Here is an 18,796-nt window from a genome sequence, read left to right on the forward strand (position 1 = left end):
TATGTAATATTTCTATGTAATTACGGGGGCTTACTACATGAAACATTATCGTCCTGATACACTAGAGAGCCAGACTAGATGGAAAGACTCGTACTGAACAACCTAAAGAGACTAATAAAACCATAAATTTACACGATGCCAACTGAGTTCCGATCATGTAGATGAACTCCTTTCCACTACGCGCAAAATTCCTCTGCTATTCATGCTAGAAAAGTTTCCTGCATCTAATTCGCAAGAACTTCCCAGATCAACTCCGGATCAAACGAAGGCATTTTAGCAAGCGAGCATCCTTCGCTCCCCAACTCGTCAGCAACAACAACCGAGCCATCGACCGAGCAAGAAGGCTGCGAACTCTCACACTTCCAAAAACCATCGTCTGAAACGTCGGATGCTATCAGTTCGCTTGTCCAATCCTCTTCGCCAAAGAACAGCGGTGACGGTGGCGACAACGACAATGAAGAGCAGGAAGAATCGACTTTCATAACTTTCTCACTCTCGCTCTTGCCACCAACACCACCACTGGCACTACCGCTACGGTTCTTTGAACTCTTCTTAGCCCTCTCCCGTTTCACCTTCTGGCAAATGGCCTGTATCTTAGCATCCACCGAGCTCTTCAGAGCATTCAACCTCGAGCAGTCGCCAAACCCCAACTTGCTCAGATCCTTAAGGTTCGGGAAGTTCAACCTCGCATATTCACCTCTTAATTTATAAGCAGCCCTATCATATGCATAAGCAGCCGCTTCAGCAGTGTCGTACGTGCCTAACCACACCCTCATCCTGTTCTGTGGGAGCCTGATCTCCGCCACCCATTTGCCCCAATGCCTCTGTCTCACCCCCCTGTAGAGCTTCTTCTTGCATGGACCCGGGTAAGTGGTCGAACCCACTGCAGTCTGAAGCGGGGTTGTTGCGTACGAGAAGTTTGATGCTGACCTGTTTCTCTGAGAGAACTTGTGGAGGAGATCTCTTTGGAGGAGATAAACGGAGGAGCCCAGCGGCTCAAAATCAGAGGAGCCGGTGATTGTGCCTGTGATTGCAGCAGGAGTTGGTGCTGGCTTTCGCGATGGTGATGAACATAAGGAGAAGATAGAGTCTATGGTGCTGCCTCCACCAGCTAAAATCAGTTGAGACAGTGACGATCCGATGTCAATGTTGTCTTGTGAGAATGGGTTCTGGTCTTCTGGAACCTTTTCCATTTCGTTCTAGGGGTTAAAAACAGGGTATTTGCAGGGGGTGAGATCTCATAAATGGAGTGCAGGAAACAGGGCAGGACAACAAAAAAAATCTAGCCCTTCCTTTCCTCTAGGATCAAAAGAAGCTTTCAAATGAACATTCAAGAATTGCGAGCTACGCAAAAAGAACTTGGAAGTTTTGGATTTGGCCAAAGTGGCAAAGTGAGAGTAAATGAGGTTAAAAAGGAAAACAAAAAACAGAGTAGCGGGAAAGAACCAGAGAATTGTGAGCAGAAAGGTGGGGAAACAGTTACGGAAACATAGGCTGAGAAATCACAGGTGGAGGATCATCATCTGAAAGAGAGAGTTTCTGCAGAAACAGAAGCATTTGAGAGCAATAGATGTTAGAAGTTCCTGAAGAGATTTGTGTTTGGGCTTACTATGCTGGGACTGAGTTTGATTCAGGCAGGGGATATTTATAGATGCAGAGAGAAAAAAACTTTCCTTGGATTGTTCTTTTTTTTTAACTGTCTTCCGTCACATCTTTATTGCAATTACATTCTGGAAGGCTGTTCTGGAGTGACTCTTCGACCCTTCTGGATTTCTCATTACCATTAGGCCCCTGGTAGGAAAAATTATAAAAAAAAAATCTTATATATATATATATTACAATTGTGTTAATTTAGTTCTAAATTTTTTTTTACCAATTTAATTCTAAGCTTTTTACGATTGTGTCAATTCAATTGTAAACTTTTTTTTTATCAATTCAGTCCTAATGTTTTACAATTGTGCTAATTCAGTCCATTTAGCAAACAAATTTTTAATAACATTTTAATATATTTCATATTTTTAAATTTTATTTTATTATTCTTTAATAATTTTTTTGTTTGTTTTTCCTTCTTTTTTTTTTTTTGGGCGGCAAAGGCTGTCAACCATCGGCGAGGGCCGCGACCCTAGGCAAGAACCGGCCAAACAAAAAAAAAGCATAAATTTTTTATAAAAAAATATATTTATAGAAAAATATTAAAATATTATTAAAAATTTATCACGTCAGCTCCAACCGGCCAAATAGATTAAATTAACACAATTGTAAAATATTTCGGACTCAATTGGCCCAAAAAATAACCTAATGTTTTACGTCCCAGACTTTAGACGAAGTCTTTTAAGGTCTTTGCTTAGGACCAACTCTGTTTTCTGTTATTCACATGAAAGAAGAACTTTGACTTTTATTAAGAAGGAGTGATTTTCCAAGGATTAGGACTTCTATAGTTTGGGGCTAAAGGTCGCACCATATTCAACATTCAAGTATGTGAAAGGGTTTGCAAGTATGCTCTCGAAATTGAATGTTTCGTCCTCTGCCATTGTAATGAGCTTGACGAATCCGCCCTCCCATGCCACCAACATACCATATGCACCACCGCCATCCGCTCCTCACAGGGCGTTCATAAATCGCGCACCCGCTTTCCTTATCCGAACGAAGTGCCGAGATATCTTCGATCGGCCATGAATTTTTTCAACACGGCTCGAGAAAGAGATAATCCGATCGAAGAACTTATACCGTCGGGTGTCATCACGTGACGGTGATACGGCTTTTGCGACTCACGTCTTTGCGATCCGACTCGGCACCACCTAAAGGGGATAGGTGCAAGCTTGGAATTTCGAATGGACACGTGTCCTCCTCCCTAGATTGTAAAATAAAAATCTTGGGAGTCCTCCTCCAACTTTTCTTCGTTTATTTTACCTTTTGGGGGTGTTTTGTTTATTGGACATTTTGGACCTGAAACTCCGTCCGATCTCCGCGTGGTCCCGAAGACGGAGAGAGTTTCTATCCGTACTCTTGGCTCAAAAGCAACTTTTCCTATTTATTATGATAGATGGTTTTTGTGTGTGCGTGTGCGTATAGGTGTATGTAGATGTAAATGTGACCGAGTCAGCTCAAACTCAACCTACTCCTGTTTTTGACAAACCAACCAAAAAAAAAAGTTCTCCACAGCTTCACAATCTCTGCGCCACGTGTCCACCGCTCACATGCACTGGACTTTTTTTTTTTTTGGTTGCCTCGATTTGTTTATGTGTTAATTAAGTTAATGATTCGATAGAATCCGCTAATAACAGTTTTCTCTCCATCGTGTCGTGTGTGAATATCCGAATTAAGGAAATTATCCCATAATACAGGAGGTACCGCATTTCCAGTCTTCGAACATCATCTATGCATGCCATGAGGGTGCCATGGAGACTTTTCGATCTTGTAGGATCCCCGATAGAGTGGCAAACGATTGAGCATGCTCGCGAAACCATCCTATCGTATCGGATTAATAACATAGTTCTTGCTTTCTAATATCATCAAGCTTCGAGCAATGAGAGTTCTGTGTTTGACGCTCTTCTTCACAAGTGAATGCCGCTCATTGTATCCATACCTTTTCCTCCAGAATAGAACAATAATATCGCTAGTCTTGATTCTTTTTTTATTCTTCAGCCTAACCTATGGATCTCGTACCGGCTTATTAATTTGGCTCCAGATCGAGATCACGCGCAAGGCGAGTTAAAAAGGGGATGGCCGAAAGATCGAATGCCTAGCCTTGTACTCAGCCTAGGGTTTTTTCACAACCTTTTTATCGGGATGGCTATGCCCATTATTTAGCTTCTTTTAAGCGTCAGCATCCATTCGATTCGATTCGATTCGATCCTAAGTTAAACAGAGTTCATACAAATTCAAATCTAGTTTCATCTATGCATTGAGCATGCAACTATACACACAAAATCACACATCGATGGTGACCCTAGAAGATGGGAAAAAGAAAAAAGGAAAGAGCTTGAGAAGGAATCGGAGGATTGGACATGTACATCATCGCATGCAATTGCATTTCTTATAGCAAAATGGACCAGACAACTCAATCGCAAGATGGCCATAAATAGATTGAAAGCGAAAGCGCAATTCAATGTGAGAAACCCTTAGGGTTTGTGGAAACGAAAGCCTAAACGCTAGAGACTGACGATTTTACACATCAATACTTGATCACATCCACTTCTTCCCCCATGCTTACCAATTCTTTCTCCATCGCTAACTTGGGGCACGGAGCTTGTCCCGTGCAAAATCGATCCGCAATGAATCCCATTTGCACGAATTTGGGTAGGCAAACCTTTTTGGATTTCCAGACATAAAAGATATAGAAGATGGAGGAAGATGCTACCTTGTCCTTACCCTTGTCACATGCTATATAGCTCCATACTTGTAGGGTGTGAAAAAAAATCACCCTTAATTTATGGAGTCACTTGATTAAAGGGTAGGGCCGAGTTCGCAACAATCTATTACCCTTTTTTTTCTAACAGTTATGACTCGAATTGAATGATTGGGATTTCCACAATGCCGCTCAGAAGGGAAATCGACCCCAATCCCCTGTCCTCGCCCTTTTCACAATCTCGAAAAAGAAAATTTGCAAAACTGAATGCAATCTGACTTTTTCTCGGAAACCCTATTTAGTACAAGGCGAGACCATCGGAAAACCCTAGATCAACATGTTAGAATGCATATTTGAGTTGTGTTAGAAAAATTTTACATCACATAATTGATGTGGTATGAAGCAGTTGATATATCTTAGTTGACCCATAACTTATTGATTTAAGTTTTTGAGTAAAGGCAGGTCCAACTAGATATATCATCGGATTCGGACTTGAGCTCTCTCTTGACGATCTAGCGATTTTTTCGAACGAATGTATCGGACTTCTACTCTCTCTTAATCCCTATTGGATCCGAGGGAGATGAGGGGGTCTCATCTTCGTGGTGGGGCCTCCCATCATTAAAGACGTATAAGGTATCTATCCTATCCACGAGAGGGGCGATCCCCTTTTTTCGGAAGACAAAGCTCGTGAAAGGACACTTCCCCCATCTTCAACTTCATCAATGGGTTGAAAGAGGGGAGAGAAAAAAAGGACTTGTGTGGATGCATGTGAGCAAAACCTAACTCTTCCAAACTGGTCCCAAAGTCAATCCTCACTTCCTCAGAGAGCAGTACGGCACCATCACCCTCTCATGTTATCACGTTTCAGATCTCCATCGTCTTCCCGAAACTCGCGTCGTGCTTCTCTCTCTCTCTCTCTCTCTCTCTCTCTCTCTCTCTCTCTCTCTCTCTCTCTCTCTCTCCATGGAAGTAAGTTGAGACAGCTTCTGCATCGGTCTCTCTTCATTTGGATCTGTGTTGGCACCTATAAGCATTCTCATTACATCGAATGATGTCGTGCTGGAGTGGTTAACGAGAGTTAGGACAGGAATATGTCTTTGAATGTGAGGAAAATATCGTTTCTAGTTATGAAGGTTTGCTCCAAACGTGCTAGACATGAGTTAGTCAGTGAAGATGCCTAGAGAAGCATTTCTCGGTAGGCTTAGGGTAACTATTGAGAAAGAAGAACGTATCATGCCGAAACTATCGGATCGTTGTCGTATTTAGTGAACTCCTATAGATCCCAAAAGAGGCAAATCGACGTTGGCCGAGCCAATCAAGAGAATTCAAATCCAGGGAAATTGCCATTCACATGTTCGGTTCTCGCTCTTCCATGCTTCCTTGGCAAATCTTTCAAGAACACCGTGTACGTCGACATAGCGGAAGGAAGAAAATTACATCGATTTAGCTGAGCGAAGGGGATGCGATGTGACGTATCGTTATGCATGGTGTTAATCTCGTTCACCCATTGTATTTTTTTTTTTTTTAAGAGCAATTTATCCTGAGGAATCTTGGAAATGTATGAGATGGGCATTTGAAATGTATTATTATTAGTCAGCAGCTTTGTAAGCTAGTGGGAGGCTGGGAGCAAAATGGGCCTTGTTGTGGAATCTTGGAACCTCTCCCCGAGAGAAAAAGTAGGGTTTTGGCAGTCACCGGGACGCCACGTGGGTCCCCAAACAACGTGGCCCGTCGTCGCCGTCGCCGCCCTCTGCCCTTACCTCGCCCACGTGTCGCTTTATCAACCCCCCCTCCTCCGCTCGGGCGACGATATCTTGGATTGGACGTCCCAAAAACTCGTGACTCGGTCGAAAAGATCGATCCCCCCGCTACCCCTCTTGTGTGCCTCCATAATCATCGCGTGTCCCGTACTGTGCCAATTTCCATACTCGGCATTTGAAATTTCGACTCGATTGGAGCTCAATAAAGTATTCATTAAAAAAAAAAATTAAATAAAAACTTGAAGTGCCATTATTTTCTCAAATAAAAATCTGAAATAAATATTATTTTAAAGAATTGCATGAAATGTCATTTTTGTTTTAAAAAAGAGCATGACCAAATAATATTACCGTCTTTTACTATTTTAATTTTTTTTCCTTTTTTTTTTTTTTTTTCCTTTTCCCTTTTCCTTTCCCCTTCCCGACGATCGCTGGCCTCAAGCGAGGGCTGTCAATGCCGTCGTTGGGTGGGTGTCGCCTACGCCGGCCCTCGCCCGGGTTGACGTCTCCCTTGCTTGGGCCGGCGTCGGGCGACCCCGCCCAACGGTGGCATGTGTGGCCCTGGCTTGAGGCCGGCGTTGGCTAGCGAAAGGGGAAAGAAAAAGGAAAATGAAAATGAAAAAAAAAAAGAAAATGAAAGAAAGGAAAAGAAAAAAATTAAAATAATGAAAGACGAAAATGCCTTTTGGCCAAGCTTTTACTTGAGAAAATCAAAACATTTCATACCCTTATTTAAGAAAATCAGAGCATTTTAGTCCCTTATTTGGAATTTTCACTTACAAGCTTGGCTCGACTCGAACGTCAAGATATTCAAGATTAGTTCGACTCTATTCTATTATAATTGGCTTATAACAACAAGCTCAACCTCTTAGGTAAGCTCGAGTATTCCATATACTCTTAACAATTTTTCGTCGGTTTTTATGCCTGTTAAATATATTGAAGAAGGTTAAAGGAATTAGATTAAGCTCTCCAGTTTGTCTAGTTTGTCGAGCTCTAAAGAGCTCGAGCTCAACCTCTTAGGTAAGTTCGAGTATTGCATATACTCTTACCAATTTTTTGTTGATTTTTATGCCTGTTAAATATATTGAAGAAGCTTAGAAGAATTAGATTAAGCTCCACGGTTTGTCTAGCTCTGAAGAGCTCAAACTTAATTCCATAGCGGCCGATCTCAAGCAAGCATCAAGTCGAGCTGAAATTGATTGTGAGTAACTTCATTTAATTTCACTCGTGATATTAACATGTTTTGACATTGGATTAAGGGGATCGAGTTTGACGTACTTACCAAAAGGAAAAGGTAGAGTTTGATAGTGAACTCTAATTCAATTGCGAAGCTCTTGGCCTTTCTAATCGAGCATTTTCTTACAGCATAAAAGAAGGAGGTGGGCCAGACAGACTTATGACCTAAGGGTGACGCCAGCGTGATGTATGGAGTGGAGTCCTGCCAAATGGGACTGGGTCAAGCGGGGTGTCCGGCGGGACCCGAGTCAACCTGTCAGGAAGGCCAGTTCGTCAGGAGTCACAGGCTCCAGAATGGCATCCGTTTCTTTCTCGCATGTGAAATTAACATCGTCCATCCAACCCCTTTTTGTTTATCTTTTTTAATTTATTTTTATCGTTTTTTTTTCCTTTGGCAGGAAATTGACATGATGGAACTTTTCATCGTTATTGAGAGAGATTAACCCTAAAACTTAAAATTATTAAGCTTATAAAGATCGTATGCATATAAAAAACATACGAAATTCTTTTTCGAGTGACTGCGATATTCCAACAATTAGTAACATCACAAAACTTAGCCCGAGAAAAAAAGCAAAGCAAAGCAAAACAAAACATGAAATAAAAATGAAATCGCGGATTTCTTTTCGGCGATCTAATCATGTAACCAAAAGAAAAAAAATAAATGGATTTGATTCTATCAAATAATGAGCCACTTTTTACAGCTGCGCTTTATTCACGAACTACCGGAGATTTGGACGTTGCTAGCTTGCTAGTCTTCATAGGTGGTACACACCCGGGACATGCCTTGGACTCTTGGAGCCTTAGAGGACATAGTGTCTTCGTGCGACATTGACAATACGTGGTCCCAAAACTCTAACCTTTTCGCAGCTATTTCTTTCGCGAAAAGGCTAGAAATGGTAGGGATGAGAAAGTTCATCCTCATGTTCCGTTTGCCTTGCGAACGAGCGAGATCCGGCACCGGCCTGTTTTAACTACTTGACAAGGCAAGATGCAAGCAGCTGTAGCTTTTCCCCATAGTGGAAAAGGGAGAAAAAAAATGAAACAAAAGATGTGGGCCTAGCAGCTCGTGCCAACTGAGAAGTTCGAGGTCATGTTGGAAAAATGCAATTTGACACGAGATGGCAACCGATTTTGTGTCAGTGCAGACGAATTTCAACGGTCGATTGCGTTAGTTTCGTAGCATCCAATAATATGATGATTTGCCGGACCTGATGGACAAGGTCGATGAAGTGATTATCCCACTGAAGGAATCCAATCAAACGCGATGCAGGTGTGGTTGTGTTTGCTACACCTGACAAGACTGAAGGCGATGGTGGCATTGGGAAAGAAGGCGAAGGCTAAGGCGAATGCGGCGATAGACCTCGCGCAAACGACTTTCCTAAACGTATGCGTACTTCGACATAATTGAGATTAAGTAGCGAAGTGGCTAAACCCATGCCCTTTAACATTGGGATATGCCCAGAAATCATACTCGCGATTTTGATACAAAGTATGAATGGAAGCCGCTAGCTTGACAGTCTGACAATGCTGCCGGTTGTTTCTGACCACATGAGTCGAAACCGAAAAGATGCCAGATTGTTAGTTAGGAATCATCATTCAGCCAGCCCCTTCGTGATCATTAAATCTTGGCGGATGATGGCTAGAAAGGAATGCTTTTTAGACAAGCACAGCACGAAAGTTGAGCGAAAACTGGGAATGTTATACGTGACCACCCCAAGTCATGTCAAGCCTTCTCCTTTCCTTCCCACTCTAATGACTTGTCCCTCCACGAACCGACGAGGATAGATCCATGCTCGCATTCTTATTCGAGATCGTTGCATCATCTCAAGGAAGTCGTCGCTCGCTGGACCCTGGTCGGTTTGACGATTCCCGCTGGCCGCTATCAGACATTCCATCGCTTCCAGAAACTCCCCTTCTCTCAGCAACAAGGGAAAGCGAAGAGACAGTTTTGATGATGGGGGTGAGGTTGACGTCGTGAGGCCTTTCGCGGGCAATAATGGCGGTTCAGAGTTGGATCTCAATTATGGTTAGGAGGATGCCTGTAGCGTGAGCAAGAATCCCTTGATAGAGGGTAAGTTGACTCCGACGCGGCAGGGTGGCCGACTTGCACCGCCGACTCCGAGCGAGATGGGGTCCGTCCATCGACGTGCCCATGGTTAGAGGGGTTCAGTTAGGTGGGGCGATGGGGAAGTCATTTGGAATATAGGTGTAATGACGGTTTAAGCTTTGAGAAGAATTTGTCGTGCATTTAATGTAAGATAGAATTAATTTCTAGGAAAAGAACAGTAAATGACAAATGTTGTTGTTGGAATGTTAGTATCCCCGGAAGTCTCAAGTTCACACCCTCTTTTTTGTAATCCCTTGTGGATAGATGTGCAATGTCTATGCAATTGAATTAGTGGAGTGGATAGATGTTAGGATGCAAGCGATGTGGGATTCGATTCATTCCTGTCCCCTTTGACATCCGTACGAGTCGCGGCACTCCCGTTACGATTCGCCGTCAGAGCCGCACGTTTCGATTCGCCGTCAAAGCCGCACGTCCTTGTTGGACCGAATCGTTACAGACCCACCAATTTCCACCCGATTCGTCCCCAAACCACACACTTCCGGCTGAGCTTGGCTCTGATACCATATTGTGACGCTCGGGTTCCACTCGCAACGATATTATCCGTTTTTAGCCTGAGCCCGCCTAGTTTTGTTTTTCGAGACTTCACCTACAAAAAGTCTCGTTGCAAGTTAAGATAAGTGCCATCTCATATATAACACTTCACCTCACCACACCAAGGCGATGTGAGATTCGGTTCTTTCCTCTCCCCCTTCGACATCCGCACTCTCGTTACATTTCGCCATCGGAGCCCACACGCTCTCGTCGGACCGGGTCGTTACAATGAATATGTACCTAGTTTTCCATTTTGATTGAACTTTGAGAACTTGCTTTAATTTTTAAGTTTGAGATCGACTTAACCTTGTGAAGAGTTGATGTACACTGATAGACCAAGTCGAGCTCGAATACATTGATGTCAATCAAGTCAACCAGTTAAGCTCGACTCTACTCGGTTCGACTATTTCGCCGAGTTTAGTCGACAAGCTTCTCCATATCTCGACAGTTCGATGCTTGTTGAAAGTTTCTCCTCTCTAGCTGTTCTTCTGCTCACTTCGGATTTCATGTGCGGTGTCCGAACAAAATCCAACCGAGAACAGACAGCCTTAGATGAGAAACTCGATGGAGGTGAGGTGTGGCGTGTGAATCGAAAATTGTAAGGCTATCCTGAGTCAACGACGCACCGGTTAGTTAGGTCTCAATTATGAGATGACCTATTTGTCAACTGTACGGTTCGTAAAAAACGAGGTCGACTTTTTGAAGAGAGCTACCAATAATGTTTTGCTTGACATGAGTGGGATGTCTCTTTATCGAACAGATCAAATGCCCGTACCAAAACATGCTCAAATTCACCATGCATTGATCTCTCTGATTCTTATTCCTAAGGTTTTTCGCGATAACTTTATTACGCGGACCCGGAGCACGTGGACCCGATTGATGTCGGCCGTAGCATTGTATAGGTTGACGTTCGGGGTTCAACATGGTTCGACGGTCGATATGCTCCGGGCTCATATGCAGCGGGCGAAATAGGGGCGATGGTGACTCCGGATCGAAGCCAGGAAAAAGCAAAACGAAAATGGAAGAGAATAGGAGATTCAACATATTCCATCTTATGAGCAACTTTGTTGGGTTTGGCACTCTAATTGCTTTGAGAGGCCCACCAATTTAGGTCCATGAAAACTATTGCCTTTAGACTGATGGCTTGTCCATGAATGTTTCCACCGTGGCCCAACCAAAATTTTTTGGGCTAAGATGACTTTATCAATTAGCACACATCAAGAAGATACGAACTTTACTTCCTCCATCAATAGTTGGAGTGAACTGAGCACCCATGCTTGGCTGCCAACTAAGAAATGATAGTACCAGCCATAGCAAACACAAAACAATAAAAGTAGTGACCCGCCTTTTATACCCTAGACTCGATTATTCACCCGGGCGCTCGATAAGCCGTATAGGCCCATATACCCTTTTGACGGGCTCGAACACTTAGCCCATTAATGCCCAATTAAGCGATCCTTTGCAGGCTCGCCCCGGATCAGATAGACTTTCAGATGAACTGCAAAGTTAAAATTCGAAATCAAAGGCTGGCCTCGACAAGGGTTTGGCACTCTAATTGCTTTGAGAGGCCCACCAATTTGGGTCCACGAAAATAGAAGAGAATAGGAGATTTAACATATTCAATCTTATGAGCAACTTTATTGGGTTTGGCACTCTAATTGCTTTGAGAGGCCCACCAATTTGGGTCCATGAAAAATATTGCCTTTAGACTGATGGCTTGTCCATGAATGTTTCCACAGTCTCCCAAGCCCAACCAAAATTTTTTGGGCTAAGATGACTTTATCAATTAGCACACATCAAGAAGACACGAACTTTACTTCCTCGATCAATACTTGGAGCGAAGTGAGCACCCACGCTTGGTTGCTTGGTTACCAACTAAGAAGTGACAGTAGCAGCCATAGCAAACACAAAACAATAGAAGTAGTGATCCGCCTTCTATACCCTAGACCCGAGTATTCACCAGGCCGCTCGATAAGCCGTATAGGCCCATCTACCCTATTGATGGGCTCAAACGCTTAGCCCATTAATGCCCAATTAAGCGATCCCTTGCGGGCTAGCCCTGGATTAGATAGACTTTCATATCAACTGCAAAGTTAAAATTCGAAATCAAAGGCGGGCCTCGACAAAGGGTATTATGCAAGAGATCGGACTCGGAAATGTACACCCGAATATCGAGCCCTTTATTCCAACGCAAGTTCGGTGCAAATTCGCCCAACCCGACCCTCTTTTTGATCGAGCTTGATAATTGTATGATTTCTCATCAAAAGAACCAAAGCAAGGTAAAAAGAAAAATGGTAACTTCTTAGGACACTTTTTATTACGAGGTCGAGGAGCATGGCTTTCTGATTAAAGAGAGAGAGAGAGAGAGAGAGAGAGAGAGAGAGAGAGCATGGCTTCTAATTTATCCTATGACGTGTCTCACTGAATCGGGAGCAATGCAGCAAGTGCATGCAATGATTAATCCGAAAGAAGTAGGACCGATCAATTCCCGGTCCAGTTTGGGTTCCAGGCAATTTAATGAAATCGATGAATTATTAGTAGGAACGTGCAACACATACTTTAGAAGCAATGCAGCAAGAGCATGCGATAATTAATCCAAAAGAAGTAGGGGTGATCAATTGTCGCCTCGGTCCGGGTTCGGAACGAATTAATGAAACCGATATTTAAGAAACACATACTTTAATTTTAATGTATCAATTAAAACTAGGTATATATTTAAGAAAAAAAAAAAAATAACCGATGAGTTATTAAGTTTATATTTAAAAAAATAAAAAATAATCTATTGGTAACCAGGCCGAAAACCACCGATTCCATATGGAACTAAATCGGTACCTCTGCGAAACGAGTCAAATCGGTCAATTCGGTTGTCCAAGCAGTTCCCGATTGGATCGGTTGTCTTGCTCACTCTTTACAAGACGGCAACAGACACTTGTCGAGACTTGATTGAGGTTTGAGAGTGAAAATTTCCAAGAAGAAAGAAACGGATAATGTGTTTCAAAATTATAATCAAATAGACGAGGAGGTGACAAGTGTCCAGCTCCGTGCCTCAAATCCTGCAAAGCCTAGATAGACGAATAGGGACGTGAATATAATAGACAATACATTGGAGACAGGAAACGGAATATACGAGAAGGATAACATAATTAAACAAACTGCCTTGGCCCCTCTTCGATTGTCTTTTCTTAATCGCACCAGTCCCAAACCTAATCAAATCTGCAACCGTCGATGCCTCACGTAATTATCAATTCTACCACCTTGATTACGATCACGACGCGTGGAAGGTCGACGTGCTTGGATTCAGAGCAAAGATTCGCACGCACCGATATGAAAATTCAGGAGTGCTTAAATTTGCTTATCACAGAAATTTAAAACGAGAGATTAGAAATTTTTATCAAGAAAATAAAGATGAAAAAACAGGTCCAAGTACTTGAGAAACACAGAAAATGAATCGTTTGGAAAACATTTTTCTTAAAAATGATCGCTTGAAATAACCAATCAATTGAACATGATCTTATTATCGAACACAATTTATGTCCACAAATTTTCATGAATTGTTTATGAATTTTTTTGAGCGATAAAAGTCATATTTATTTTGAAAAAAATATTTTTTTAAATTATTTTTCACGAAAGAAACGGAACCTTGATTCGAAAGAATTGCCCCGATTGTCATTGTAATTAGAGATGGCCGGTTCGGTCGAACCGTCGGTTTCGGTTCCACAAAAAGGTGGAACCGGCGGTTCCGAGCCAGTTCCGATTTCGGGCCAGTTCTAATTCCGGTTCGGAACCGCCGGTTCTCCGAGCCCAACGGGCTCTTTTCCTCCCGGGCCTCCCCTTTAAAAAAAAAACAGGTTGGAACCGGTCCTTGAGGGCCGGTTTCGGGCCGCCGGTTCGGTTGGCCATGTCTAATTGTAATTGATATAACTGCACGAAAAATGTGTCTATTCAAAAAGAATGCAATATCCATTTTGAGCCATACGCTTTACAATCCATATATGAAAAAGGATAAGGGAAAAAGAGAAGAGAGCTACAGCTCGAGGCCTGGTGCTAAGGGACAAGCTAGTTAAGCGCATGTGACGAGTCGCATCATCCCCTCAAATCGTGTCCGCTCGCCGTTGGTTCCGAACGAGCGCGGCACGTGCGCCTGCGATTTGATTTGATTTGATTTGCTTTGCTTCCTTCCCTCCCCTTCTTGATTTTTGAACGGGGCCCGGCGCGATCACGTGGCGGGCCCCACCCCACACCGGGGACCCATTTTGTCAGAGGGGCGCACGAGCGCTCACATGACCGGGCCGGCCAGGGGCTCGCGAATAGTCCACCGGCGAACATGGGGTCGTGTCCCCACAATCTCCGGATTTGGCGGGCACAGATCCACCGCCGATTGCGATCCGAGAGTGGGGGGAACGGGAGCGCGGAGGGCGGGCCCCACTGAGGCATTGGTTAACTCGCGGAGGGATTGACGGTTGAGATTTGCACAACGTGTCGCGTTATTGTACGGGAAAATTCCGAAATGAAAGCATTTCATACAATGTGCAAAGAAGAGCTTAAAATGAATATTATTCCAAATAAAAATTATAAAGTACCCTCATTTTCATATAAAAGCTTAAAGTGAATCTTGTTTCGAATAAAGCCTGAAGTGGCGGCGACAGTCTAAAAAAAAGGGCTTGACCTTGTGGATAATAAGTGCATTTGATCGTTTAGTTTTTAAATTCTTTTCTTTTTTTCCTTTTTTATAGGGTTTACTCGGATTCCACACGTATTCTTAATTGAACGATTACAATGGACCATTATCTCTAATAACCACTATTTCCTCCTGCAATCCACTGACCATAACTTATGTTTAGACGCACGAATATTATGAAATTTAAACGAAGCAAAAGTTTCATTCATAAATATAATCGAAAATAAAAGTTTAGACTAGTGACTCCATAGTGCACACTCATCATTGAGTACCGTAGAATATCGTAGGGTCGTGTAAAGATATTGGACAAAAAAAACACAAAGGCTTGCTCCATGCCCACGTTACCTTCAAATTGAAAACTTACCCGGCAGAACCCATTTTCCAAATATTTTAGAATCGAAACTTACTTGGAATCGAATCAGCTTCTTCCATTTTCGATTCTACCTTGATATGATGCTCATCTGAATGGAAAATCCATGCTTTGGATTAGGAGAAAAGAAATTCCTCTTTCCTTCCCCTTTAAAAAAAAACAATGGAAAATCCAGCCTTAAAATTCCTTTCCCTCCCTATATCTTCGCCTCTGAATGGGGAGGGAAAATGCTAAAAAAGATCCACCGGACCAGCACCAAAAAGTTGACCGACGCCTTAGGGCTCTTTGTGCCGCTGTTAGGCTATCCTAGTGTGGATCCACCTCAACATTGACGCCGTCTTCTTTTGTGCACTAACCAAAAAAAAAACCTAACTCCCACCCACATAAAATAAAATAAACACTCGAAAAATCAACCAATTTCCTCTTCCTAGAGCCCCACAAATGCTCTCGCTCCCAGCATCTTCTGCTTCGTGCTTTTCTTGTGATCGGTACCACGAAAAAATTTAAACCGATAGATATATAACAATTTTATCGCCAAAAACTCTAATTTGGTATGCCCCGTAATAAATTTACCATCTTGTTAAATTGAATTGATAATACGAAAAACACGAAACAAGCACATTTATGATAAACGGAGCGTAAAAATTCTAAATTAATATACACGTTAATTGTCACGTATCATTCAACTCGATAATCTGACGGCAAAATTTAAAAAAAAAAATTAACGGATGGTAAATCTATCACAGATGCACTATTTTGGGATTTTTGATTGTCAAATAATTAGTTTTGAATAAATTTATCATATGTGTATCGGTTTGAGATTTTTATGGTATTGACCCTCTTATTATTATGCAATTGTTTTTCTCTTTAGTTAAGAGGGGAATTCTCGTGCATAAAATATATAAATAAGATGGTGATGGGCCTCGATTCGATCTTCTTGCAGATTTCTCTTTGGCGCTTAAAATATGTCGAAGCGCGACAAGAGAAAAGCATCGAGAAGCCGACACCAAAATCTTCCTGCGTAACTCCCGCGCCAACTGTCCATATGTTTGTAGGGTCTACCCTTTTTTGGGTATTGCATCTACCTCCAACATGACACACCAAGAACAAACAAATAATATCTAGGTTTGGTCCTTTTTCTCCCTAACTACCCTTGGCTAAGTCCCCCACCTTGAAATTATGATTCATGAGGTGTCATTTCATGAATTTTTTTTATATATTAGAAATGGAAATAAAGCTATATGTTACAAAAAAAAAAATAATTGATTCAAAAGATAGATTGGACATTCTAGGCATATTGTGTTAGTCATATTTGTATGGATTCGCATATGTTTTCATTTTGTCGTACTTTGTTCCATTTGCTTACCTATGAATGGATTGGAAGAAATGAAGAAAAAGTATACGCTTTTAACCTTGCGAAAGCCCTTGGATGGGTAGGGTGAATAGCATCTATCTATTAGAGCATTTTGGTTCTATGTCACATCGAAATCATTATCCTTTGGAAATGTGGTGAATATTTGTCGTATTCGTAGGTTGGGGGTTATTAGAAAGTAGTTAAGTGAAACACGTTGCTTATAAGTTCCAACTAACACAAAAGGTTAAAGGTATTTGCAAGTACAGGTAATCATTGGGCCGGGTTAAAAGTTCAGGCATAGTATGTAATTCAAGGCTGTCCACAATATGAACTTTACATAGAAATATCGTTCTAGCCGAGGGTTTTCATGTAAGACTGTCGCCCAAGCTCGCTCATTTGCCTTTCGAGCCTCTTGAGCCGCGGCAGCCGGACTCTATTCACATGTAATCCTTGCGGAGGAAAAAGTTTAAATGCATTTGAAGCCCTACAATCTCTATTCATCAAATTAAATAATCATACGAAAAGGGTTAATGATTAGGTCTTTTTCTTTCACAAACTAAATATTGAGAGGAGCGAAAACATTATATGTGTTAGGGTGTGGTTTCTACTTATCATCGATAGGAAAGCACGAGAAGTCCGTTAATATATCTAGTTAGACTCACATTCACTAAAAAATTTAAGCCAATAAATTATTAGCCAACTTGAACATATTAACTACTCCACACCTTATCAATTCTTCACTCGATGTCGCTCCCAGTTGACCGGGTATTTAGGAGTGATGCTTGGCGTGGTTTGATAATGCAAGTGATGGAGATTGCCATTTCGCTTTCTAATTCCAAACTTACTTGGCACACACTATACATGTTTTTCGGTAGTCTTGCGCCTTTTTCACTCAAAAGCTAGCTCAAATAATTAGTTTTTCTTTCACATTTATAAACTGACTACCACCCCATTCCACGATTGATGTAGGATATCTACAACAATAAAATGGAATCCACATAAGTATTCTAAAGCCAAGTTGATCGCTCCATAGAAGGATTTTCACCTTCTCTGCCCTCTATTTTTGCTGGTATTCTTACTTCCTCGAGCATCTCGTGTCTTTAGCCGAGGCATTCGGCGTCTTGTTGTGATCCCTTTTCTTCCATTTCAACATCTTCCCCCCGGCACAACCAACGATCGGAAATGTACATCCCCCAATTCCCACTCGAAATTCTCTTTTCTCTGTGCCGTTCCCTTTCCCGTTCTTTATTCCAATCTCATTCGACAACCTTCTTTACCTGTCGCTTGATAATCTTATCATTTGAGCCGCCATCTCAACGGTCCTTCCTTAGTCGATTGTGATGTGAATCGAATTCCAAGATCAAAAGGGTTAATCGTAATGGCTTTACATCCCAACATTTTGTCTTTACCATTTCAGACCCACATGCAAATGATCAACGCCAATCAAAAAAGGGAAAAGAAAAAGGGAAGAGGAAAAAAAAGAAGGAAGAGAGAAGGAAAAAAAGAGAGAAAAGAGCAAAGAAGGAGAAAGAATAAATAAAACAAGTCGAAAAAATATTAAAAAATTATTAAAAATTATTCACGTTAACACCAACTGTTTACATGTCGGTGATTTCATGTTAAAATTGATTGAATGAATTCAATTGACAAAATGTGAAAATGCTTCAAATTGAATTGACAAAAGTATAATGGGTTTAGGACTTTTTTGAATAATTTTCTCGATTAAAGTAAACCATTTGATCTAATTAAAACCCTTGATTAGACAGTTTAATTTCTTAAAAACAAAAACGATGACACGATGCCATTAATTTATAAAGCAAAAGGGTGTTTTTTTAATTGTCGGATTCTCATGGAGACCACGAGTGGTTGCCAGAATTGCGATGGTAAGAATTTGGGAAGTCTTGAAATTGTCCCTTTTTCTTTTTGCTTTTCACCTGTCGATGAATGGACGAGGCTCTTCCTCTTGGATTTTTGCTACCGGACACCGTCGAAAATGATGAAGCCCTTTCTGAATTGCGTTAAAAAGTGGGGAAAAATAAACATCCTGATTTATCATATCATATGACTATGTTGACTTACATAAAGTTAGGGGGTGTCAAAAAGAACCGCCCAAATCGAATTGGATAAAAAAATTCGGGTCTTTTTCTGTGACGGCGTCGGTTCTGTTTCGGTTCGAGTCTTTTTTTGTTTCTTCGGAAATTATTTTTAATAAAGATTTCGAATTTATTGGTTCATGTCGATTCAATTCGGGCGGTTCTTTTTAACACCTTTATTGCTCGGCTGGACTCGTAAACCATGATAGCATTCAATTTTTTCGATGCGGTAGTTTGATCTATGATTTATTGTTCATGGATGTTGATAAAATCATTACATTTAGCATCACCTTGTGATGGC

At 41.7% G+C, this 18,796-nt stretch overlaps 2 protein-coding genes across 3 annotated transcripts in view; one reads left to right on the forward strand and one right to left on the reverse strand.

Annotated features, from left to right (window-relative positions):
* LOC115754684 (ethylene-responsive transcription factor ERF061-like) lies at positions 1-1,624 on the reverse strand. Its single transcript, XM_030693788.2, has one exon. It carries the CDS (start codon positions 1,191-1,193, stop codon positions 225-227), a length of 969 nt encoding a protein of 322 aa, XP_030549648.1. The 5' UTR covers positions 1,194-1,624; the 3' UTR covers positions 1-224.
* A 10,733-nt stretch (positions 1,625-12,357) lies between these two features.
* The window catches only part of LOC115754662 (toll-like receptor 3), a 29,738-nt gene continuing 23,299 nt past the window's right edge, over positions 12,358-18,796 (forward strand). For both annotated transcript variants that reach the window (XM_048275964.1, XM_048275965.1), the window contains exon 1: positions 12,358-12,392. In XM_048275964.1, coding sequence (XP_048131921.1) covers positions 12,390-12,392 — 3 coding nt within the window. In that variant the 5' untranslated portion in view covers positions 12,358-12,389. The remainder of the gene's footprint in view (positions 12,393-18,796) is intronic.

The sequence above is a fragment of the Rhodamnia argentea genome, chromosome 3 (genome assembly GCF_020921035.1).
Source record: "Rhodamnia argentea isolate NSW1041297 chromosome 3, ASM2092103v1, whole genome shotgun sequence".
In the NCBI taxonomy this organism is placed as follows: Eukaryota; Viridiplantae; Streptophyta; class Magnoliopsida; order Myrtales; family Myrtaceae; genus Rhodamnia; species Rhodamnia argentea.

Bases quoted from the DNA above. Each gene is read 5' to 3' on its own strand.
- LOC115754684 (XM_030693788.2), bottom strand. From the start codon at position 1,193: ATGGAAAAGGTTCCAGAAGACCAGAACCCATTCTCACAAGACAACATT.